At 39.7% G+C, this 26,283-nt stretch overlaps 1 protein-coding gene and 1 non-coding gene across 5 annotated transcripts; both read left to right on the top strand.

The window, feature by feature from the left end:
* The first annotated feature begins 2,921 nt into the window (after window positions 1-2,921).
* Window positions 2,922-12,101, top strand: LOC104215985 (probable LRR receptor-like serine/threonine-protein kinase At1g67720). 4 transcript variants are annotated; one of them, XM_009765937.2, is made up of 16 exons: window positions 3,284-3,300; window positions 3,796-3,845; window positions 4,139-4,676; window positions 5,061-5,572; window positions 5,694-5,826; window positions 6,037-6,108; window positions 6,179-6,247; window positions 6,357-6,428; window positions 6,564-6,632; window positions 8,622-8,794; window positions 8,890-9,143; window positions 9,794-9,920; window positions 10,015-10,080; window positions 10,176-10,362; window positions 10,444-10,576; window positions 11,386-12,101. In XM_009765937.2, exons 3-16 carry the CDS (start codon window positions 4,222-4,224, stop codon window positions 11,701-11,703), a joined length of 2,640 nt encoding a protein of 879 aa, XP_009764239.1. In that variant the 5' UTR covers window positions 3,284-3,300; window positions 3,796-3,845; window positions 4,139-4,221; the 3' UTR covers window positions 11,704-12,101. The 4 variants fall into 4 exon arrangements, with proteins under 4 accessions (XP_009764241.1, XP_009764238.1, XP_009764240.1 ...); XM_009765939.2 differs by lacking the exons at window positions 3,284-3,300; window positions 3,796-3,845 and adding an exon at window positions 2,922-3,118; XM_009765936.2 differs by lacking the exon at window positions 3,796-3,845 and having other exon boundaries at window positions 2,922-3,300.
* A 10,331-nt stretch (window positions 12,102-22,432) lies between these two features.
* Window positions 22,433-22,539, top strand: LOC138884436 (small nucleolar RNA R71). The gene has a single exon (XR_011404630.1). It is a non-coding gene; the product is annotated as a small nucleolar RNA R71 (small nucleolar RNA).
* Window positions 22,540-26,283: the final 3,744 nt, after the last annotated feature.

Here is a 26,283-nt window from a genome sequence, read left to right as displayed (position 1 = left end):
ACTCGTAAGCTATTTTCTTCAATATAAGATCATATATGGTAGCCCAGTTTCCCAGTATTGAAAGTAGTGGCGCTGCAAATTTCTGGAAAAAACCTGCGTGGTACAGTACTTCTTGTTTAAAAAATAAGATCTATAATAGTTGGTTATCGATTTGAAAGAGATCTTCAACAACCATAGAGTTGAAAGTAGAGCAGAAACCTTCACGTTATCAAGAGAGATAGTGTTGCTGAAAAATAACTGGCTGCTACAGTAATTCGCAAACAAAAATTGAGATATGTTGCGTATTGATATAGAATTGCGGATAAAAACAAAAGGAGGTTGTTTGCAATGAGAAAGGTGTTCTTTTAAGACCAATTTTGTGATGTTACCTTGCCGGATACCGGAATTATGGACGATGAATATTGCCGGAATTATGGACGCTCTTTCGATAATTTTTCTTAACTTTATTGGAGAGCAAATTCAAATTCTTTGTTTGCCTTCTCAGCAGATGCTTGAAGACGACCGTTTGGAAACCTTTTTTGTTAGAAAACTAACTCCACACAGTCAGACTAGCACAAGTGAGGGGTTGTTTGTTATCCTTCAGAAATAGTCATTACTACTAGTTTACCCCTAGAACTCCCTTTTTGTTACGACCCCTCCAGAGGTCGTCCCCCTAGAATGTTGTTTTTAATGCCTCCTGCTCCTTGTAACGAACCACCCTAATATTCTATATAATATGCATCTTTTGCAACAAAAAAACTCACGCCCCCCCCCCCCCCAACCAAAAGAAGCTATTGCCGGCAAAGCTTCCGACCAAGCCCCAAATCCAAGAAATTGATAGACCACCGGAAAACTCGAGTTGGCCGGAGAAGTCACTGGTAAATGTCTCTGAATTTTCAACCACCATTTTCGCCCAAAACCCCTAATAGCTGTCGTTAAAGAAAAAGAAAAGTAAAAGAAAAAAAAGCCTGATATACGCCATATCAAGCAAAACATATTCGTGAAAAACATAAGGGGTCTACTGCAAAAGAAGATGAGATATCATTCTCAGTTTGGTTGGTTCTGCAGAAGTATAAACACTGGCCACAGTGATAAATATAAGAAGACTATTTATGTTTTAAGAGCCAATGAAATGGTGCACGAATTGAAACACAGTATTTGTGAATCCATCCCTATTTCTTTCATTTAAATACCAATTGGCCAGAAAAATTTCTGTGAATTTTCAGCCATCATTTTTGCCCAAAACCCCTAATTACCATCTCCTTTAAACCTATTTCCCACCAAGCCCAGACCAAACAAATAAAAAATAACCCAATTCAATATCGCCTGCCACAAAAATTTAAAGAAAGAAAAAGAAAGGAGCAATATGACCAGCAAAATTTCTCCGGCACCACCATGGGAGGAAGCTTTAGTTTTTTTCTTTTGTCTTTTTGTTATCTTCTCAATTTATATTTTTTAAAATATTTTTTTAATCAAAGTATTACACTCACGCGCTTTTTCAGTGTGGTGTGCACACAATTTGGCCATGTCAGCTATTTTGCCTCCACATAAGCATGATCAACTGTCAAAGTGGTTTATTAGTTAACAAATATTGGAGTTAGAGTTTTCAAATGGGAAATGTATAAGTTTGTATCGGGTTGGCAATTGGGCGCAAGTTTAAGTGGCCACGAGGCCATTTTGCCCTTTTATTTTATCAAAATTTGCCCTTATTTACATATTTCAATGTGTGAAGATGATAATTAATTAAGGTAAATTTAGTAAATATATCTTTTTTCTCTAGGAGTTCTATTTCCTTTATGAGTGTGTCAAATATAAAAATGATTGTTGATCGGAGGAAGTAATTTTTTTTAAAGTGAGTATAAATTTAATGAACGACGCAATAAAAGTTTACGATTGCAGACCATTACAAACTTGACCCGATAAGTGAGTGGTGAGTTCATAAAATTTCACCATGTTTGCAGCACATAGGAAATGACTCGCTAAAAATGGACTTAAACCAACCGATCTTTTACAGGAAAATGGGGAAATAAATGAATTCAAATCTAAGAGGAGTCAAAAGGCAAAAGAAACCAGAAGTATCCTACTGCCGAAGAGTGCAGTCCTTTTCCAGATAATAAACATATAATTTAGTAAAGTATACATGAATAAAACTCTAAAACCTAGAGAAAAAATCTAGAGCATCTGCCTCGGGGATGAGTGGTTATGGATCTAACATGTAAACTTAAGTTGTCCGATTAAATTGTGGGAGTGGGGAAAGGTGGCCCATTAATCTTGCATTACTTCGATTTATACGAAGTAGTTTGACTCGATACGAAGTTTAAGAAAAAAAAAGAAATTTTTTGAATGTCTTAAAAAATTAAGGGGTAAAAGTTTTGTAAGACCATGACATTTATGTGGTTATAAAAGTTTCTTATTAAAATAAAATAAATAAAATAAAAAATTTAAAATTGAATTATTTTAAAATTTAAAAATATATTATTTATTTTGAAATAGAAAAAAGTGTCAGATTTGATTCTGCAATCTTGCAAAAGTTAAAGACAAGTTGGGCCAAAAGTCACAGAAATAAAGCTTCTTATGTTGGTACCAAAAGCAAAAGGCAGATGATGGGATAATTAGATTCTCTCTTTCTTTCTTTAAAGAGATGCTTTTGCAGTTTGCATGGCCAGATTTTCTTCCCACATCTATAACGAACACCCCCAAATAATTTATTCTTAATAAAAGCTCTGATAGCCTAACGCAGCCCACATCATAAGAAATCTGTACATTGATTTTCAAGAAAAAGAATCATTCGTTTATAAATAAATAATTGAACCATATACCTTAAAGAACTGGACCCCACACGCAATTACTATGAGCTTGTGATTTTTCATAGTGCCATATATTAACATTAAAGATTTGGTCAAATCAACTAGAAGAAGAAACAAAAAGTAATAGTGAAGCATATAAAAATTTAAAATATTGTTTGCAATGGTGTCAAGTGTCAACATACTAAAAATTCTTTTTCCAAAGCAAAGTGAAAAAGGTGAAGCTGAAAGATGAAGTTGAATTATGTCTTCCTTTGTGAAAAGCATTTTCGAAAGAAAACATAGGAATGTGATGTGAGTGAACATTGCACAAGCTGAATAACCAAAAGTTAAAGGTAATTCAAGTGAGATGATTAAGATCCACTTTAAGGAGTCTTGAACTTCAATCAAATACTAAAATATAGTACACCATTTTTATCAAAAGAACACAGCTTAGCATCTTCTTCCATGGATTTCCTCTTACATTCCTTTCTTTTACTTCTTTGCTTCACTCCAGCAATTGTGTGCCAAGTTACAGGTATGTCCTCTTTGCATCTTTACCCTTCACTATACCATAATCTGGCAATGAAAACCATATTTGTCCCATCTAGAAACAATTAATTGCAGACCTAGCAAAATATATCTATATGGGGGATACCAATTAGTTGAGAATATGTTTTAATCATGTTAGTACGTTTACTTCAGGTTCTATGTTTTCCCAGTCTCTTTTAATCCTGCCAAAGATTGGAAGGTCCGGAGGTCAAGCACTAGGGTAGTAGGCGAGGGGTAGTCGAGCTTTTTCTACTTCATACCGGGTTCGAGGCGGGTTTGATAGGGTCGATCTTAGAGGGTTAGTGGTTAATGTTGAGTCCACACTATCCTTTCTATTTTTCATAACCCCGAGCCTTAATTACTATTTATTGTTATTGCATGTCATCTATTTTAAGGTTTTTATACTTCTGTTACTATTTCTGTGGTTTCTGCCGACGTACTGATAAATCGTCTCTTCTTGTTTTATTTCCGTCTTCCTGAGGCGAGCGATCTATCGGAAATAGCCTCTCCGCCCCATCGGCTAGGAGTAAGGTGTGCGTACACACTACCCTCCCTAGACCCCACTTTGTGGAATTTTACTTGGTCGTTGTTGTTTTAATCCTGCCAAATATGTAAAGGCCAGTAGAAAGTATAGTGAACTTCTAGTACTTTTTTATTTTTGTTTTGTATAATATTGGTCTAAGATGAGCTTAAACAAAGAGACATGGTCAGTCAAGATTCATATAGCCGACTCCAACTCGCTTGGAATTGAGTAGTTGTTATTTTTTTAGGACAAGATAAGTGATGGGCAGTCTTGTTCACGAAATAAAGCTTCAATATTGCAGAGTTTGTAAGTATAGACTGTGGAAGTGCAACAAATTATACCGACCCGAGTACAGGATTAACATGGACTACAGATGCTGGAATCATGAGAAATGGGAAACCAGTTGTGGTAGTGAATGCAGATGTAAACTCACAACAATATCAAAGGCGCAGAGACTTTCCAGCAGACAGCAAGAAATATTGTTATACTTTAAACACCAAGGAGAGAAGGCGATATCTTGTACGAGCAACATTTCTATATGGAAATCCTGCAGCAGAGGGAACATACCCCAAATTTCAGCTCTACTTAGATACAACTAAGTGGGCAACTATAACCATTTCAGAATCTTCAAGGATATATGTAAAGGAAATGATCATTAGAGCGCCTTCAAACTCGATCGATGTGTGCTTGTGTTGTGCAACAACAGAGTCCCCTTTCATATCTACTCTTGAGCTGAGACCTCTAAATTTGTCAATGTATGCCACAGATTATGAAGATAACTTTTACTTAAAAGTTGCAGCAAGAGTGGATTTTGGAGCTCAAAGCAATGAACCTATAAGGTATAGTTTGGTTACCTACAGGATTCCTGTCTAACTATTTTAAGGTTTGTATGAGGTGATACTAATAAATTGGGGATATGTTTTAGGCATGTTGGTACATTACTTTAGGTCCTATGTTTTGTAGGAGTCTTTTAATCTTGTCGGAGATTTATATGGCAATAGAAAATATAATGAACTTCTAGTCCTTTTATTTAGTATAATATTGGTCCGAGATGAATTTAAATGGAGTGATATGGTCGGTAAGGATTCATATACCCGACCCGAACTTGCTTGGGATTGAGGCTTAGTTTTTGTTTGTAAGATGATATCACAGTAGATAAACCATAAGATATAAACTTTTTCAGCTCTCACAAGATCATAACAAAAATTAGATCTGTCTCACAGGTATCCGGATGATCCTTATGACCGTATATGGGATTCGGATCTAGAAAAAAGGCCAAATTTTCTGGTAGATGTGGCTGCAGGCACAGAAAGAATCAACACAACAAAGTATATAAATACAAACACAAGAGAGTATCCACCTGTTAAAGTAATGCAGACTGCAGTAGTTGGGACTAAAGGAATGCTCAGCTATAGGTTGAATCTTGACGATTTTCCAGCGAATGCACGAGCTTTTGCATACTTTGCTGAGATTGAAAACTTGGGGATAAATGAGACCAGGAAATTTAAAATGGAACATCCTTATGTTCCGGACTACAGCAATGCTGTGGTGAATATAGCAGAGAATGCAAATGGAAGTTACACTTTGTATGAGCCTAGCTACATGAACATAACATTGGATTTTATACTGTCATTCTCCTTTGTGAAGACTCGTGACTCAACTCGAGGTCCACTACTAAGTGCAATGGAAATATGTAGATATTCACAAATTGCTGCAAAGACCAATGAACAAGATGGTAACAATGACTTTCTATGCTTAGTGTAGCTATTTTTCTCTATCCAGCTATGGTAACTGTTCTACTTGTACGCATATTATTACCAAATATAGCTAATTGATTTAAAGCTGCAACTTGGAAGTGACCATTCTCAACGCCTTCCGCTCCATGTCATTGGGAAGTGACTGGACAGACGAAGATGGTGATCCTTGCATACCCGCGCAATGGGAATGGGTTACTTGCAGCACAACTCTTCCACCAAGAATCACAAAAATGTGAGTTATATTGTGTAAGAGAAATTTGATGTAATACGAGTAGATGCATTCAACCAGATAACATATCCCTATGAGATCTTTAACTAACCACAACTGGAAGAAGAGATGGTATAAACCTTTTATACAGAATGGTACTGAAATGGAACCTCAGATCATAGTGCTAAAAGTATTTGTTCTTCCACAATTTGACGTCTTACTTTGATTCAACAGAACACTGTCAGGCAAGAATGTTAAGGGTGAAATTCCTCCCGAGCTTAACCATATGGAAGGATTGACAGAGTTGTAAGTCTTGCTCATAAAACAAGTCAAATTTTAATCTTACTGTTTCAGTTTCTCATATTTTCTACTATAGGTGGTTGGACGGAAACTCTCTGACCGGATCAATCCCTGACTTGAGCAATCTTGTTAATTTAAGAACTATGTAAGATGTTTACTAGTGGCTAACATTTACTCCCATTTTAACAAGTAAATCTTTTTCTTTATCCCGTTTTTTCCTTTTTAAATGGATGCTGTATTTTGTTAACATGCAGACATCTTGAGGACAACAAGTTGACTGGTCCAATACCTTCATACCTGGGAGGTTTACCAAGCTTAATAGAACTGTATGGTCTGATCTGGATAAAAAAACCTTTTTCTTCAAATTTGAATTATCCATATTGGATTATCAGTAGTCTTATTTATATTTTATATTCATGGAAAAAGCTTATCTTAACTTTGCATATGTTTCCTTGTGGCAGAGATGTCCAGAATAACAGCCTAACTGGAGAAATACCTCCATCATTATTAAAAGGAAAAGTAACTTTCAAGTAAGTATACCTTTAATTATGTAACCCATAATACCAAGGGCTGATTATCACCAAATATGTCAGTGGTCTAACATTTGGATATACACATCATCTTCGATGTTACACTGTGCTAGGAAAAGAGCAAATAAAATTCCTGAATATTCATAAATGCTTTAAGAACTAGAAAGGTGTGGAGGTCGACCATTAGGGTTGTAGGTTAGGAGGTAGTGGATCTCTTTTCTACTTCGTACCGGGTGAGAGGCTAGTCTGATAAGGTTGTGTCCTAGAGTGCTAGTGGTTATTGTTGTGTCCACACTTTTCTTTCACTTTTCATAGTACTGAGCCTTTCTTACGTGTTACTGTTATTGTTTTCCATCTATTTTCTGGTACTTATTGATCACGCCCAACTATGCCTTATAAAAAGGACAAAGCGGTCGCTGCAAATATATTCCGGTTAACAAGTCCGGAGTGGAATCCCACAGGGAATTAACCTATCGATCATAGCTATTGGACTCACAGAAATTCACGTATTCAACCTTCAGAGATGTTTGAATAACAAAATGGGTGTTTATTAATTAAGTATTACGTAATAAAAATGCAATAATTAAGAACTAGCTATAAACTGGTTGTAAGCAAGAATGAAAAAGGTTTAAGGTTCTGATTTCCCCTGTTGTCGGAATCCTTTCCGCTATATTTGCTATAAATTTGCCTAAGTTTCTCTATCGATCATGAGCATTGTGACTGTCGTAACTCTCTCCCGAGTAATTACAACAATATACTAGACATATTCTCCCGAATTACGCTAGCTAGCTTTTAAGTACAACTCACTTAGATCACACCCAAGGTTTCGTTATCCCTAATCCCACCTTTAAACCCTTTGTATTGATCCCTCATATACGTTAGGAGTGATGATGTTCAACAACAACCTAAATATACACTCTCTCTCGAGTAATGCACACTAAATAGGAACAACTAATTGAGGACTTTTCAATCAACAACAATAAGCATATAGTTGAACAAATAGAGATAATACGATGGCAAATCTGTATTAACATAACGAGAAAGTCATCCTTCAACAGGTTCCATCAAAACCCTAGATTAAGTATTTAGCTACTCATGCTCATAGTAACAATTCCCCAAATAATTTGCATAATCAAATTACAAATTAAAGATGAAGGAATGTAGAACTCGATGATAATCTCCTTCCGAAATAGTCTCCCTAGGTCTCCGGTGTGTCAAAAGTCCTCCAAATGGCGTTTACATGTATTTATACCAAGTAGGGTCGGGTCCACACGAAACACCCTTTCCTGCGCGAATTAGGACTTAGCTCTGCAAATTTTGTACAGGCGCGCTGCACGCTGCATCGCACAGTGCGGCGCGGTAGTGGGAAACTTCAGAGAGCTTGTTTTCAATGCCTGTCGTGAAATTGCACACCTGCGTAGCACACTGCGGCGCAGTAGTGCAAATTTCTCAGAGTGAATTTTTTTATCTTCTTTTGACATCCAGACTTGGTACACGACCTCCGAACACAATCCCGGCTTAATGCATTGGGCTTTTACTCAGACTTCAAAGCTCCAAATTGATCGATTTAGCTCCAAATTAACTTTTGAACTCGGGATCACTTCCTGCAAGGCACAAAACACGCATTAAGTGTAATTCACTATCATTTGAGCTTAAGCACACGTAAAATGCAGTAATTGGAATGTAATACTACAGCTAAAACACGAGTTTCTAGCCTCTCATCACTTATGAGCTGTTATTATTTGTATGCTTTCTGTTGTTCGTACTGATACATTGTCTTTTTCGTCTTCTTGAGCCGAGGGTCTATCGAGCCTCTCTACCCCTTGGGGTAGGGGTAAGGTCCGCGTACACTCTACCCTACCCAGACCCCACTTGTGAGATTTTACTGGGTTGTTGTTGTTGCTTTAAGGACTAGAACATAACATTTACATTTATCTTTGAACTCAGGAAAAGAACTTCACTTAAAAAGTTGTTTTTCCTGTCTCACAGGTATGAAGGAAATCCTAATCTAAGACCTGAATCAAAGCATAATAAACGTCACAAAGTGATACTAGGAGTTTCAGTTGGAGCAGTTGTGCTTCTATTTGTTCTAATCACAGTCAGTATACTCTTTTTGTGCCACTTCAGAACAAAAGTATCTCATAAAAAAGGTGACACAAAAGGTGCACACATCCCCTAAGCTGTCTATCTAACTTTTAATTATATATATTGCGCATCACCTTTCATAACAAATCATTCCATCTATACCTCCTCCCAGGTGAGTCTTTGCGTAGAAGCACAAAGGCCTCAACAACTTGTTCAATCGCACGAGGTGGATCTTTAATGGATGAAGGTGTGGCGTACTATATCCCACTATCTGAGATAGAAGAAGCCACAGAAAATTTTTCTAAGAAAATTGGGAAGGGAAGTTTTGGACCTGTTTATTATGGAAGACTTAGAGATGGGAAGGAGGTTGCTGTTAAAACTATGGCAGATTCATCAAGCCATGGCACCAAACAGTTTGCTACAGAGGTATATTGCGGTTCCTATGCTTTAGTTACCATCTCAATGAGAGGCGAAATTTGTTTTCTATATCAAGGATATACTTTACATGATGAACTAAGAGCTAACTTTTACAGAGATAAAACGTTAAATTTCTGTTTGGAGCAACATATTTAAGCTTCTAATCATCTTAAAGCCCCAATAAGTTGCAGCTAAGACACCTGAGACTGCAATAGTAATAAGATTAAGCAATTTCTTTTTAGCTAGAACAAGCTTAAAACTGTTCACAAGCCGACTTCATAAATTATATGGCAGAAGTGAGCAAATTATTCATGTAGCTTATTTGTTGTAACTAAAATCTGTGACTCGTCATAATCAACATCATAAGCTTATGCTGCGCCAGCTGAGCACAAATAATACTGCCTCATCTCAGTCTTTCAAAGTTTTGCCTCATTTAAATCGAAACAAAACCATTCCTTAAATTTTTGAAACATAGATGCTGTTAAGGTCAAAGATCTGAGAAAGTGGACCATCATAATTTTGTAACAACTTTTTTTTCTCCATTGAAGTACTCAAAACTTATTAATACTGTTACTGTACAAATTAGACAAGTCGCAGACATATAAGATTTTCCTTTTGGCTGCAAATTTAAACCATTAATTAAAATAATATACTTGCAGGTGGCTCTCTTGTCAAGGATTCATCACAGAAACTTGGTTCCTTTGATTGGATACTTTGAGGATGACCATCAACGCATGCTTGTCTATGAATACATGCATAATGGAACGTTGAGAGATCACATAAGTGGTCTGCACTATAATTGCTATACTTTTTCTTTGCATCATTTCCTCCTTGTACTGAATAAGTGTTGAAACTTACCACGCCACAATGTTGTGAACAGAGTCCACCAGTCAAAAGCATTTGGACTGGCTAGCACGTCTTCATATCGCAGAAGATGCAGCCAAAGGTTATTATAATGCTTTAACTGTTGATAACTTAGAAGTATGTATTCTCTTAGTTAGCCATGAGGCACAAAATAACTTTTTGAGCTTCCTTATATAGGACTTGAGTACTTACATACCGGATGCAACCCTTCTATCATTCATCGAGACGTGAAAACAAGCAACATTCTTTTAGATATAAACATGCGAGCAAAAGTATCTGATTTCGGACTATCAAGGCAAGCTGAAGAAGATTTAACACATGTCTCAAGCGTGGCACGAGGAACTGTTGGCTACCTTGATCCTGAGTAAGCTAAAAAATATCATAAGATTGAATATTTTGCTAGTCATTTTCATTCTTCGTCCTCAAATTTCTCCATTTCCGACAGGTACTATGCAAATCAGCAATTGACAGAAAAAAGTGATGTGTATAGCTTTGGGGTTGTCCTTTTGGAATTGATCTCTGGAAGAAGGCCTGTCTCAACTGAGGACTATGGTGCTGAATGGAGCATTGTTCACTGGGTAAAAATTATTGTAGCTTTTTCCATAAATTTATAAGGTTGAAATTCCATTAAACTGGCATCATAAGTTCATAAGGCATCAGAAATTTTGCAGGTATCTCCTCTAATTAGTATCAAAATCAAGTCAGCTAGAAGAACTATAAAACTAAAATAAAGGGCATAGCTCAGTAGTCAGTACAAAGAGCAGCTAAGCACAAGAATTAATAAGATTATCGGCATTGTAATACAGAAAGGATTCAGGAAAATCAAGATAAATTAATTATTTCCAGTGTTGGCATAGTAGCAATCATGAGAACACGCATAATGTTCTGTCTGGCTGAGAAAAATACTGAAGGTGAAAAACATGTGGAAGCGCAGTAGTATGCATGCTGATAATTGGTCAGTGCTAAAAGTTGCTAATTGGACAAAGTGAAATAAATTGAACAAGAAAAGTTGTAGCTCAATGATCATTAATAAAGAAGCATGAGGGCAAATAGAATCCACCAATTTGAATTGGTTTTATTAAAATTTATATCTTACTTCACCAAGGTGGAGATCATTTCTGATGAAGGTAAATTCAGCCTGAGTGTAATTCATTCCTCCTTCTTTGTTAAGTTGTTCAAATCCTTTGATTGATCTTCTTATTACTTGAATAGTACTTGAACGAGCGGTACTAAGCAAAAAGTTAATCAGGCAAACTGATCATCTACAATGATAATCTTGCTGAGGTTTATGACCGTCTCATAAAAAAACTTAAGTTGTTAGAGAGACCACACTTCAAATTACTTAATTTTTTATGTCTAAAGAAAACTGACTAACAATATTTTGCAGGCAAGATCATTGATTCGCAAAGGAGACGTGATCAGTATCATGGATCCTGCATTAGTAGGACGCGTCAAAGTTGAGTCAGTATGGAGAATAGCAGAAGTTGCAATACAATGTGTGGAAAGACATGGCTCATCCAGGCCAAGAATGCATGAAATCCTATCAGCCATACAGGATGCGATCAAGATCGAAAAGGGGATTGACAAATTGTCTTCATCAGGAAGTTCAAAGGCACAATCTTCAAGAAAGACACTATTAACAAGCTTTCTTGACATAGAAAGCCCTGACATATCCAATAGCTCACTTACCCCTTCTGCTAGGTGAACTAGTAAAAACAATCACTAGTGTGTATTACTCTTCATGGTTTATGTCCTTGTCTTAACTTCCTTAGTTTTCTCTTGATGTACATTAACACAGACACTAGTAAGATATGGCACACTGACAAGTATGCATATTTTGGTGGCAACTAGGAGTCTAGGAGAGTCCGGAACCAAAATGTGGTCTTTTTTGACTCAAACGATCGAAATGCGTGGAAAAAAAATTAGTGACCAAAATACATGTAACGCCCTTTTAAAAGGCGCTATACCTTAACGGCCGTTTTACCCGTTAAGGTATAGCGCGGTAAATATATGCGCTATACGCAATATTTACATTTTAACGCATAGCGCATTAAAGAAGTGCGCTATCCGTCTATGCTTCACTTTCTTTTTCTGTCCCTGCAACAGCTCCTCATCTCTTTTAGTCTCTTCTTCCCCTGATCTTTGTCAGCATGATTGATTGGTTCATATGTATTGATTAGTTGTGTAAATTGTTCTATATTAATATATGTATATTTTATAATATTAAAATTATTACGAATAAATTAATTCTAATTAACTTTTTTACAATGCTCATTATTTTGGTATTCCGGCATTATATATGCTTAAATACTTTTTATTTTTTTAATTTATAAACAAAATTTATTTATTATATAGGTAAGTCCATAATATAAATTAAAAAGGGGAAATCATAATATTAGAAAGTTAAAAAGAATAAAAAGAAGATAAATGTTTATAATTTAGAGGGTAAAATAGGTTGACAATCCAAAATTTGAAAAATCTAGTTGAGTGACCTTTTGAGTGCTATAGACATAGCTAAGTGACTTTGTGATCACGCCCAACTATGCCTTATAAAAGGACAATGCGGACGTTGCAGATATAACCTGAGTATTTATGCCCAGAGTCGAATCCACAGAGAATTAACCTATCAATTATTTTCGTTGGACTTACTAAATTCTTTAGAATCAACTTCCCCAAACGTTGTGAATAACAGTTGATGGTATATTTAATAACTAAGATTGAAAGTCAATAAACAGTTGTAAACTAAATAAGCTTAAGTTGTGAACAATAATGAGAAGGTTCTAAGGTAGTGATTTCCCCTATTGATGGAATCCCTTCTGTTTATGTTTCATATAGATTTACCAATACATCTCTTTCAACCATGAACACTCTTTTTACCGTGAATCTTTCCCGATAATCACGATAATTTACTAGATGCACTCTCCCGAGATACGCTAGCTGGCTTTGTTTATTACAGTTCACTTTAGATTGCACCCAAGACTTCGTTATCCCTAATCCCGCCTTTAAACCCGCAGTTATAGATCCCTCTTATACTTTGGGAGTGATGTTGTTCAACAATTACCTAAATATGCACTCTCTCCCGAGTTATGCATACTAAATAGGCACAGCTAATTGAGGATCCTGTCAATTAACTACAACAAACACGTAGTTGAACAAATAGAGATTAAACTGGCAAACTATATTAACATACTCAAGAAGTTCATCCTTCAATAGGTTCCATCAAAACCCTAGACAAAAGATTTAGCTACTCATGACAATGGGTAAATAAACTATGAAAATATTCATGATCAAAATTACAAGAAAAATGAAGAGAAGAAGAAAATATGATGTCTTGGGTGATCTCTCACACTTGTTTCTCTTGCCAAAGTACTTTCTAAAACATTACATGCCTCCCTTGGACGAGTTCTATTGTTTAATATAGGGTTTTGGGCTAAAAATCTCGTGTTTTGCACTTCAGTCCCTCAATTTTTCGCTTCCTATCGTGGTTTTACTGCGGTTACGCCAGGACCGCGGCCAACTAGCCTCTCAGAATCCGCAACAGCCTTCTGCCGCGGTCCGACCGCAGTTACGCAGGGACCGCGGCAGTCCATCTCCAGTTCTGTTTTTTTTGCTGCCTTCGCGTGGTGCACTTAGCGGATATTGTACGATTGGCCTCTTTTTCTCCATAATTGATCCCAAAAGTACTCCATAAACTTCTTTTATTGTATATAGCCTGCAAAGCATGAAAACACTAATCAGAGCATTTTGTTATCACTTTTTACCACAAAAACTATACAAGAAGGTGGTTCTTTAGGGCCTAATTATAGTCCAATTCACCTATTATCAACACCCCACACTTAAATCTTTGCTCGTCCTCGAGCAAGTTGAACCACACTTCTAGGCCTAATCGTTCGATGCATTACCCAGTTTATGTCACACCCGCCATTATGAAAGAACAACCTAAGCAGTGCAACAGCCACACCTCAGATGAAGACTCTAATGCCATACCACACTCGCACTTACTCTAGTTACTCTAAACAGAGGTGAAAACTTGCTTTTTCTTCCTGAGTCACATGCCCTCACATAACATTTCTGAGAGAAGTTCCACACACATAAAATCAAGCAACAAGGAACTATAGATAGAACGAATCCACTCACTATCAGCAAAGAACATTCACATGCCACACAGATACACCATAAGCTTGCCCTTAGTGTAATACTCTACTAATCGAGTTGTTCAGTCCAAGATCAAGAGGTCTTTATTTGGTTATAATGTAGGCTAAGGGACGGGTAGGATATATTTGGATATAGTGACTAACCTCCCTAAGCACTTTTAATACAATCGTTCCCTTTATTCCAATTTCCCTGTTCAACCCAATCATTCTTCCACACTTGTTTCATAGGCTACCCCCACTTTTCTTTAGGTACAACTGGCCTCTTTTTTTTTTTCATAGCCATTGCACCATTCAAGTATTTTCCTGATTTTCCTTTTCTCACTCCATTACTACCCCACACTTTGACTTTTATATGCTCTTTAACGATTCAAGTGCTTCTAGGAGGTACAGGTTCAAACAGTCAACTATTCAAACACAGGGATGTAGGTTGTTGTAAGGTTATCAAAGAACAGGCTTCATGCTCGAAGAGGTTAACTATGGCAATATGTACAGGTGGATTCATAATTATACAAGCTACACAAGGAAATGCCTCAATCGTCTCTAAGACCAAACAACTTCTATTTCGCTTTGCAAATATACAGGGCAAGTTCTAGGTATCACATGCAAGCACAGAATACAAGTATTATCTCACACACACTTGGCATGTAACTCATTCCGAATTAGTTTGTCAACACACTCACGTGAGCGTTCAAGAAAGACAAGGTGTGCAGAATTAAGGCATAAAATTACGAGTCTACAAACGAGCCTAGACGTCGCACCCTCAAGTTCGTTTTAGTTATTTGCAGGTGTGTACATTACGGGTTGCATTCTTGCCTTCACCCATCTTGGTCCAATAGAGTCCTAAAAATATTAAAGAAAAATCTACCTAACCCGGTTCAAGAAAAGCCCTTGGAAAAGAACCGTGGTCAAAAGAAAAACCAAGGAAGAATTACTACACTACCTAAAAAGGAAAAAAAATTAAAAAAAAAATCTAAATGGACTACTTCCCTCGAGAGTACTGTCCAAGTGGTTCGTCCTCAGGAAGAGTCTCCTACATTTATTTATTTTACAACCAATGTATATGTACACTAACAATACACCACTAAAGCAAGTCTCCCACCCCACACAAAAAGAATATGGCATGTCTCCATGTCATAACACAAATAAAGTGCAGAAGGGTAAGAAGACTTCCCTTAGCTTCACTCGGAGTCGGATACGGTGTTGGGATCCACATGACAAGCCCTCCCCAAAGCACGAAACCAAGATATCATCCGGATCTCACACCTGGCATGCCGCTGAGACATGGCATCCATACGCACATGCAGGCCATCCACCGAGGAGCGAAAATCTGCCACCTCTTCCTCAAAAGAATGCAACATGGGTCGGCTGGACTGTGATCTAGAGAACCCTGCCCCAGTATGGGGTTGCCGAGAGGATCCGGCTCCATCATAGGATATCCTGGATGGTGCCATGGGTGCTGGGGCGTCATCCTCATCATCAAGCTCAATGGTTGTGGGTGCATCTCTGCCCACTGTGATCTTTGAAGCTCTGAATGCCGCTTTTGCGGGCAAAGCTCCATCTGTAGGATTGGTGGGGACACCATCCAACAGACACAACCTCGTCACAAGAGAGGGGAAGTAAAACCCCTTAGATAGCAGAGGTGACCGAAGGATCATTTCATCTCCAATAATTCTCGAAATATCAAAGTCTTTCTTGGTGATGAAGCACCACACCAATAAAGCCCGTAGGTGGTTCACATCTGTCGTGTTGCCCGTGGGCAATAACCGGCTGCAAATAATTGTGAACCAGCACTTAGCCTCATGTGTTAACGACTTGGAGTGAAGGGTAATGTTTTCCTGTAGCCAGATTGGTCGACCCCCTGCGCAGATTGTCGCAATCATAGTGTCCCAAGTGACCCCTTGGGCGTCGTGGTAGTGATCAATGTCACCAGTGAACTGGGGAAGCTGCAAGACCTGGTGAATCTTCAAAATTGAGGCATCCACCACCCTGCCCCGCACAATCACAGACCGGCACAAATTTTTCGGGCAGTTCGCGTAGAACTCCCGGACTATCATCGGGTTTGCCGTCTCAGGTTCATCAAACAAGAACTCCATCTCCCTCCGTCTGAGTTCCTCATACATGTCTGCTTTTTCCATATGGAGGGCAGCCCTGTCAACAAGAATCTCAGGGATAAAGCTTTTGGTGGCCTTAGCATGAAACGCGTCCTCGGCCTCCTGTGACTGGAACCTGGTGGCATCATATGTTGGCATTTGGGAAGTGCTTGCCGAGATCTTCCGCCTTTTTCAGGCCATATTACCTGCAGACAATTTAGGGTAACAATCAGATGCATCCTAACATGTGCCAGTCGGATGGGTACTTAGACTTCGCCACCCGATGGCACCAAACAGTTTCCTTTTGTCAAACAATGCCAGTATACCCAATTAGTAAGGTGCCCAAAGTTGACAACCTCCACTATTGCCCTCACACCACTATTAATTCTACAATTCTGCCATATAATACCCCACACAATCTCCCACAAGTGAATCATGTCAAATGCTACCACCACCCCAATTAAGAAGGGCACAACGTGCTCCAAAATTTTACAACACACCCCCAATTTTCGGCCATTTAGACCCCTCTACCAAGTTTCACCCTAAAAAATATGTTTAGGCCTCCAAACATTCCAAAAATCATCCCCAAGTTAAGCACAATGAAAACCCAACCATTTAAATATCAATCATGGCCAAAAGATGCAAATAATGGATAAAAGGAAAGAAAAGAAAGAAAGAAAGAAAACATTTACGCTAAAACACTACACTAAGTTATGTAAAGGAAAGAGAAAAGAATAGAGAAACTTACCTTGAGAAGGAATGGAAGGGATAGGTTGTGGAGAGAGAGAGATGGAGAAGAAAGGAGGGGCAACAATGGGGGTTTGAGGGATAGGAGATGGTGTGAAAGAGAGAAGAGAAGAGAGAAGGGGATGGGGAATGTGGGTGGTTTGAAGAAAAGAAGGGTTTGGGGGAATAGTGGGGGGGGGGTTAGGGTTATTAAAAAAAAGAGGGGAAGAAAATAAAAAAAAGGAAAAAAAAATCTACACTTACCTGGCCCGCGCTGGTCTGCCGCGGTTACGTTGGGACCGCGGTAGACCCCTTTCAGAGGGTGTATTTGACCGCGGTCCTACCGCAGGTATGCTGGGACCGCGGTAGACTTCTTTCAGAGGAGGTCCTTGACCGCGGTTATGCTGGGACCGCGGTCTGGGCGTGTTCCTGTTACTTTTTTTTTCTTTTTTCTTTGAAGTTATGCATTACACTTACAACACATTCGTGGGTTGCCTCCCACGCAGTGCCTGATTTAACGTCGCGACACGACGCAGATGAGCACATTTAAGGCTCGCTCGACCTCTGTGGTTCAGTCAGGTGTAGCTCAGACACTTCCTTTGGTTCGCTCATTCCCACATATAGTTTCAATCTCTGCCCATTGACTCTAAATGTATGAGAGTCTTTCTCTGTGACAATCTCGACAACACCTGAAGGGAAAACTTCGACCACTCTAAATGGTCCAGACCATCGTGACATGAGTTTACCCAGAAATAGCCTTAATCGTGAGTTATAAAGCAACACCATATCTCTAGGATTGAAATTTCGCTCCACAATGTTCTTGTCGTGCAACCTCTTCATTCTTTTCTTGTACAACCTTGTGCTCTCAAAAGCAAGATGTCTGAACTCGTCGAGCTCATGCAATTCTATGATCCTCGTTGTGCCCGCAACCTCGATGTCTAGATTCAGCTGTTTCAGTACCCACCATGCTCTATGTTCAAGTTCCACTGGCAAATGGCAGGCCTTCCCGAACACCAACTTATATGGTGACATACCAATCGGTGTTTTAAAAGTTGTTCTATAGGCCTAAAGTGCATCATCTAACTTTTTCGCCCAATCAGTTCTTGTGGCATTCACAGTCTTGGTTAGCACACTCTTTATCTCTCTGTTGGACACTTCAACCCGCCCACTAGTTTGCGGGTGATAAGGGGTAGCCACCTTGTGGCGTACATCATACTTTGCAAGCAATTTCTCGAAAGCTCTATTACAGAAGTGAGTGCCTCTGTCACTGATAATCGCTCTTGGTGTCCCAAATCTGCTGAATATGTTCTTCTTCAAAAACCCCACCACCACTCTTGCATCATTAGTGGGCAATGCTGCAAATTCTACCCATTTGGACACGTAATCCACAGCAACAAGTATGTACTTATTGCCATAGGAGCTGACGAAGGGACCCATGAAGTCAATCCCCCAGACATCAAACACTTCCACCTCTTGAATTGGGTTCATGGGCATCGCATGGCGACGGGAAATATTCCCGGTCCGCTGACATTCATTGTAGCCCTTCATCCATTGGTGCGCGTCTTTAAACACTGTTGGCCAAAAGAATCCGGCCTCAAGCACTTTCGCAGCTGTCCTGACCCCTCCAAAATGTCCTCCATAAGCCGATGTGTGACAAGCTTGCAAAACAGAAGATTGTTCTATCTCGAGGACACACCTCCGGATCATATTGTCAACACAAATTCTAAACAGGTAAGGCTCATCCCAATAATACATGCGGCAGTCACGATAAAACTTTTTCTTTTGTACAGATGAAAAGTCATAGGGAACTATACCGCATGCCAGTTAATATGCAAATTCTGCATACCATGGTGCTTTCTCAAGATTAGTAGCGAGCAGCTGCTCGTCTAGAAAGGTTTCCAGAATATCTTCAACCTCAACTGCATTTTCAGCTCCTCAAGTCGTGATAGATAATCAACGACTTGGTTCTCTGTGCCCTTACGGTCACGAATTTCAAGGTCAAATTCTTGCAACAGCAACACCCAACGAATCAGGCGCGGCTTAGACTCTTTCTTCTCAATCAAGTACCTGAGAGCTGCATGATCAGTGTATACAATTACCTTAGAACCAATCAGATATGATCTGAACTTGTCGAAAGCAAACACCACAACCAACATCTCCTTCTCAGTCATAGTATAGTCCAGCTGGGCTCCACTCAGCGTTCTACTAGAATAGTAGATTGGATACATCAGCTTGTCCTTCCGCTGTCCTAGCACTGCCCCCACTGCGTAGTCACTGGCATCACACATGAGTTCGAATGGATGCTCCCAGTTGGGGGCAACAATGATAGGTGCTGTGACCAGTCTCTTTTTCAGCTTCTCGAATGCTACCATGCAATCATCAGAAAACAAGAAAGGGTGATCTTTTTCTAACAACTTACAGAGAGGGTTGGCAATTTTTGAGAAGCCTTTAATGAATCTCCGGTAGAAACCGGCATGCCCAAGGAAGCTTCTGATTGCTTTGACTGAAGTTGGAGGAGGTAGCTTTGCTATTACATCCACTTTAGCACGATCCACCTCAATTCCTTTGCTTGACACCCGATGCCCCAAGACTATGCCTTCTAGTACCATGAAGTGACACTTCTCCCAGTTCAGAACCAGGTTAGTCTCAATACACCGTTTCAGCACACACGTCAGATTTATCAGGCACTCATCAAATGAATTTCCCACCACTGAGAAGTCATCCATGAACACCTCCATTATGTCCTCTACCATGTCAGTGAATATGGCCATCATGCACCGTTGGAATGTGGCGGGTGCGTTGCATAGGCCAAAGGGCATCCTCCGAAAGGCATAAATGCCATAAGGACAAGTGAAAGAGGTCTTCTCTCTGTCCTCCGGTGCAATGGAAATCTGGTTGTATCCTGAGTACCCGTCCAGAAAACAGAAGTGTGACCTCCCTGCCAGTCTGTCTAACATCTGATCAATGAAGGGAAGTGGGAAGTGGTCTTTTCGGGTGGCTAGATTTAGCTTTCTATAATCCATGCAAATTCTCCAGCCCGTGACTGTTCTTGTAGAGATCAATTCATTGTTATCATTCTTAACTACCGTCATGCCACCCTTTTTAGGTACACAGTGAACTGGGCTAACCCAGTTGCTGTCAGAGATTGGGAAGATAATTCCCCCGTCTAACCACTTTATTACTTCCTTCTTCACCACTTCCTTCATGTTAGTGTTCAACCTTCCTTTGGTGTTCCCTAGAAGGTTTATGTCCCTCTTCCAGTAGAATTTTGTGCATACAGTAGGCGGGGATGATCCCCTTTATGTCTGCCATGGTCCACCCAATGGCAGTCTTGCACTCCTTAAGTACCTGCAAGAGTTGTTGTGCCTGCACATCTAACAAATTAGATGATATAATAACATGTAATGTGGAGTTAGGTCCAAGTAATTCATACCTGAGATGGTTGGGCAATGGCTTTAACTCCAGCTTTGGTGGTTCTTTGATAGATGGCTTGGCTGGAGGAGTCTCTCGATTTTCTAAGTGTAAGGGCTCAAATTCTAGAGTTCTATCTCATAACCCTCTACCCTCTAATGCCAACACCCATTTCGGCAGTTCCTCTCCATTCACCTCATCCAAATTCATTAAACATGCAGCAAGGGGGTCCTCAATGGTTAGCACCTCATCATCAGTCTCCACGATTACATCCACGACATCAATAAGAGAACAATTGGCGAATTCACTTGGTCGCCTCATAGATTTCTGCACATTGAATGTTATCTCCTCATCGTTCAATCTCATCTTGAGCTCCCCGGTTTCACAATCAATGAGAGCTCTCCCTGTGGCCAAGAATGGTCTTCCCAAAATTATGGGAATCTCTTCATCCACTCTGCTGTCTAAGATCACAAAATTTGCAGGAAACACAAATTTCCCTACCTGAACTAGCACATCATCCAGTATACCAGAGGGTCATTTCACTGTCATGTCAGCCAGCTGCAACAACATAGAGGTGGGTCTAGCTCTTCCAATGCCCAGCCTCTTATAAATCGCCGGGGGCATAAGATTGATGCTGGCCCCTAGATCACACAGTGCTTTAGCAAAAGCAAAATTACCAATAGTGCATGGAATTGTAAAGCTCCGTGGGTCAGACAGCGTTTCTGCAATTGGTCTAGTCACCACTGCACTACATGTCTGAGTAAGAGTAACTGTGGCCAAGTCTTGGAAATCAAACTTTTGGGACACCAAGTCCTTCATCATTTTTGCATACCCAGACATCTCTTTCAAAGCTTCAATCAATGGTATGTTTACCTGGATTTGTTTCAGCATTTCGAAGAACTTCTTGTATTGTTCCTCCTTTTGATACTTAGCCAGCCTCTGAGGGAAAGGTGCAGGAGGTCTCTTCTTCCCAATCAACTGGGATTGATCATTATCAGCTGATACATCAACTACTGGTTCCTGGACTGTCTTAGCTTCTTTCTTGGTCGCATTCTGGATGCTATTTTCTTCCTGGGCAGGCTGGACTGGCACCTCCGTCAGTTTCGTTGACTCATCCAGCTCAATGGGCACTGGTATAAGTGTATCAGCTTGTCTAGTTTCTCGAGCCCTCTCTTGCTCTACATCCAGATCTCTACCATTACGTAGACTTACCGCCATCAGCTGCTTTGGGCCTTGATCTTTTGGATTTATCTGGGTGTCTGCAGGTAGTGTCCCATGAGGACGATTGTTCAGAGACATAGAAATTTGGCCCACCTGCACTTCAATATTCTTGATTGTTGCATCATGTGCATCCACTCTCTCATTAATCTTTGCATTAGACCCAATAACCTATTGCATTATTGCCTCAAGTCTAGCAAACCCATCTTCCTGCCTTCCACCATGCTGCTGCTGAGGAGGGTGATACCCTTGCTGTTGATTCTTAGTATTATATCCCTGTGGCCTTGGGTAAGGTGCCATATTATTAGGGGGTCTCATACCTCCCATGTTTCCATTGTTGAACTGTGGATGGACTGGCCTGTATTGCTGATTTTGCTGGCCCCAATTCTGACCACCATGTCTCTGGCCTCCATAATTAGACACATAATTCATGTCTTCAGGGTAGTGGTGATGTTCATGTTCTGCATTCCATTGGTTACCGATTGGATGACTAATGTAAGATGCGCACAAGCCCCCATTGGTAGTATCTACGATGTGTACCTGCTGCTTCTGCCCTGACTCTTCCACCTTTTTGGTGAGTATACTCATCTGTGTCAATAAGGTGGCCATATTTTCAGCCATAGAGTTGGATGGATCTAAGGGCACTGAGTGAACCACTGGAGTGATAGGTGCATTCCTGGTTGTCCATCCCGAATTTTGTGCCATCTTGTCAAGCAAACTCTGGCCTTCTCTCCATGTTTTGCTCAAAAATGCTCCACCAGCTGAAGCATCAACAATGTTCTTCACGCTATCTGACAATCCCATGTAAAACCGCTGCCCCAACATCAGATCTGGAATACCATGGTGCGGGCATATAACCAGCATCCCTTTAAAGCGCTCCCATGTTTCATGTAGTGTCTCCATTGGTCTCTATTTAAAACTCAAAATTTCATCAATTTGTTGAGCAGTCTTATGGGGTGGGTGGAACTTTTTATGGAATTGCCTGACTAACTCATCCCATGTTGTTATAGAATTTATGGGAAGTGAGTTTAGCCAAGTCTGGGCAGCTCCTGTCACTGAGAATGGAAACAATAACAGCTTGATTGCTTCAGGAGTTACGCTGGGTTGCCTTTGGGTTTTGCATATAGAGAGGAAGTTCTTCAAGTGCTGCTGAGGATCTTCGACTTGCGACCCCGAAAATAGTCCCTTATTCTGCAACAAGTGCAACATGTTATTCATAATTTGGAATGACTCAGCCTGTATCTGCGGAACTACAATGGTTGTGGATAGAGTTTCAGCTGTGGGTTGTGCCCAGTCATAGAGAGCAGCCTCTGGCACTATTGGTACCGTTGGATTTTCCTCGTGATCCCCCATGACTGTTTCGAATTGTGCAGTTGTTGGTTGTTGGTTGTTTTTCCGATTAGCCCGATTCAAGGCCTTGAAAACTTTCTTGGGATCTGATAATTCTTCAAATACTTCACCAGATCTCGATGAGTTTCTAGGCATGCACCTGTGCAACCAAGTCAACAAACGTTAAAATTTCAATGTAAAAATTGGGTATAGAGAAAAAATGACGACAATAGGAATTTTTGTACTTCTTTCAATTGTAATTGATAGCACCGTTAACTCCCCAGCAACGGCGCCAAAATTTGATCACGCCCAACTATGACTTATAAAAGGAAATGCGGACGTTGCAAATATAACCTGAGTATTTATGCCCAGAGTCGAATCCACAGAGAATTAACCTATTAATTACTTTCGTTGGACTTACTAAATTCTTTAGAATCAACTTCCCCAAATGTTATGAATAACAGTTGATGGTATATTTAATAACTAAGATTGAAAGTCAATAAACAGTTGTAAACTAAATAAGCTTAAGTTGTGAACAATAATGAGAAGGTTCTAAGGTAGTGATTTCCCCTATTGATGGAATCTCTTCTGTTTATGTTTCATATAGATTTACCAACACATCTCTTTCAACCATGAACACTCTTTTTACCGTGAAACTCTCCCGAATAATCACGATAATTTACTAGATGCACTCTCCTAAGATACGCTAGCTGGCTTTGTTTATTATAGTTAACTTTAGATTGCACCCAAGACTTCGTTATCCCTAATCCCGCCTTTAAACCCGCAGTTATAGATCCCTCTTATACTTTGGGAGTGATGTTGTTCAACAATTACCTAAATATGCACTCTCTCCCGAGTTATGCATACTAAATAGGCACAGCTAATTGAGGATCCTATCAATTAACTACAACAAACACGTAGTTGAACAAAAAGAGATTAAACTGGCAAACTATATTAACATAATCAAGAAGTTCATCCTTCAATAGGTTCCATCAAAACCCTAGACAAAAGATTTAGCTACTCATGACAATGGGTAAATAAACTATGAAAATATTCATGATCAAAATTACAAGAAAAATGAAGAGAAGAAGAAAATATGATGTTTTGGGTGATCTCTCACACTTGTTTCTCTTTCCAAAGTACTTTCTAAAATATTACATGCCTCCCTTGGACGAGTTCTATTGTTTAATATAGGGTTTTGGGCTAAAAATCACGTGTTTTGCACTTCAGTCCCTCAATTTTTCGCTTCCTATCGCAGTCCTACCGCGATTACGCCAGGGCCGCGGCCAACTAGCCTCTCAGAATCCGCAACAGCCTTCTGCCACGGTCCGACCGCGGTTACGCCGGGACCGCGGCAGTCCATCTCTAGTTCTGGTTTTTTTGCTGCCTTCGCGTGGTGCACTTAGCGGATATTGTACGATTGGCCTCTTTTTCTCCATAATTGATCCCAAAAGTACTTCATAGACTTCTTTTATTGTATATAGCCTACAAAGCATGTAAAAGACTAATCGGAGCATTTTGTTATCACTTTTTACCATAATAACTATACAAGAAGGTGGTTCTTTAGGGCCTAATTATAGTCCAATTCACCTATTATCAACACCCCACACTTAAATCTTTGCTCTTCCTCGAGCAAGTTGAACCACACTTCTAGGCCTAATCGTTCGATGCATTACCCAGTTTATGTCACACCCGCCATTATGAAAGAACAACCTAAGCAGTGCAACAGCCACACCTCAGATGAAGACTCTAATGCCATGCTACACTCGTGCTTACTCTAGTTACTCTAAACAGAGGTGAAAACTTGCTTTTTCTTCCTGAGTCACATGCCCTCACATAACATTTCTGAGAGAAGTTCCACACACATAAAATCAAGCAACAAGGAACTATAGATAGAACGAATCCACTCACTCTCAGCAAAGAACATTCACATGCCACACAGATAAACCATAAGCTTGCCCTTAGTGTAATACTCTACTAATCGAGTTGTTCAGTCCAAGATCAAGAGGTCTTTATTTGGTTATAATGTAGGCTAAGGGACGGGTAGGATATATTTGGATATAGTGACTAACCTCCCTAAGCACTTTTAATACAATCGTTCCCTTTATTCCAATTTCCCTGTTCAACCCAATCATTCTTCCACACTTGTTTCATAGGCTACCCCCACTTTTCTTTAGGTGCAACTGGCCTCATTTTTTTCCATAGCCATTGCACCATTCAAGTATTTTCCTGATTTTCCTTTTCTCACTCCATTACTACCCCATACTTTGACTTTTATATGCTCTTTAACGATTCAAGTTCTTCTAGGAGGTATAGGTTCAAACAGTCAACTATGCAAACACAGGGATGTAGGTTGTTGTAAGGTTATCAAAGAACAGGCTTCAGGCTTGAAGGGGTTAACTATGGCAATATGTACAGGTGGATTCATAATTATATAGGCTACACAAGGAAATGCCTCAATCATCTCTAAGACCAAACAACTTCTATTTCGCTTTGCAAACACACATGGCAAGTTCTAGGTATCGCATGCAAGCACAGAATACAAGTATTATCTCACACACACTTGGCATATAACTCATTCCGAATTAGTTTGTCAACACACTCACATGAGCGTTCAAGAAAGACAAGGTGTGCAGAATTAAGGCATAAAATTACGAGTCTACAAACGAGCCTAGACGTCGCACCCTCAAGTTCGTTTTAGTTATTTGTAGGTGTGTACATTACGGGTCGCATTCTTGCCTTCACCCATCTTGGTCCAATAGAGTCCTAAAAATATTAAAGAAAAATCTACCTAACCCGGTTCAAGAAAAGCCCTTGGAATAGAATTGTGGTCAAAAGAAAAACCAAGGAAGAATTACTACACTACCTAAAAAGAAAAATAAAATAAAATAAAATCTAAATGGACTACTTCCCTCAAGAGTACTGTCCAAGTGGTCCGTCCTCAGGAAGAGTCTCCTACATTTATTTATTTTACAACCAATGTATATGTACACTAATAATACACCACTAAAGCAAGTCTCCCACCCCACACAAAAAGAATATGGCATGTCCCCATGTCATAACACAAATAAAGTGCAGAAGGGTAAGAAGACTTCCTTGAGCATCACTCGGAGTCGGATACGGTGCTGGGATCCACATGACAAGCCCTCCCCAAAGCACGAAACCAAGATATCATCCGGCTCTCACACCTGGCATGCCGCTGAGACATGGCATCCATACGCACATGCAGGCCATCCACCGAGGAGCGAAGATCTGCCACCTCTTCCTCCAAAGAATGCAACATGGGTCGGCTGGACTGTGATCTAGAGAACCTTGCCCCAGTATGGGGTCGCCGAGAGGATCCGGATCCATCATAGG

This window comes from Nicotiana sylvestris, chromosome 12 (genome assembly GCF_000393655.2).
Source record: "Nicotiana sylvestris chromosome 12, ASM39365v2, whole genome shotgun sequence".
Classification (NCBI taxonomy): domain Eukaryota; kingdom Viridiplantae; phylum Streptophyta; class Magnoliopsida; order Solanales; family Solanaceae; genus Nicotiana; species Nicotiana sylvestris.
Note: the sequence above shows the minus strand (reverse complement) of the source record. Positions and strands in the feature narration are given on the sequence as shown.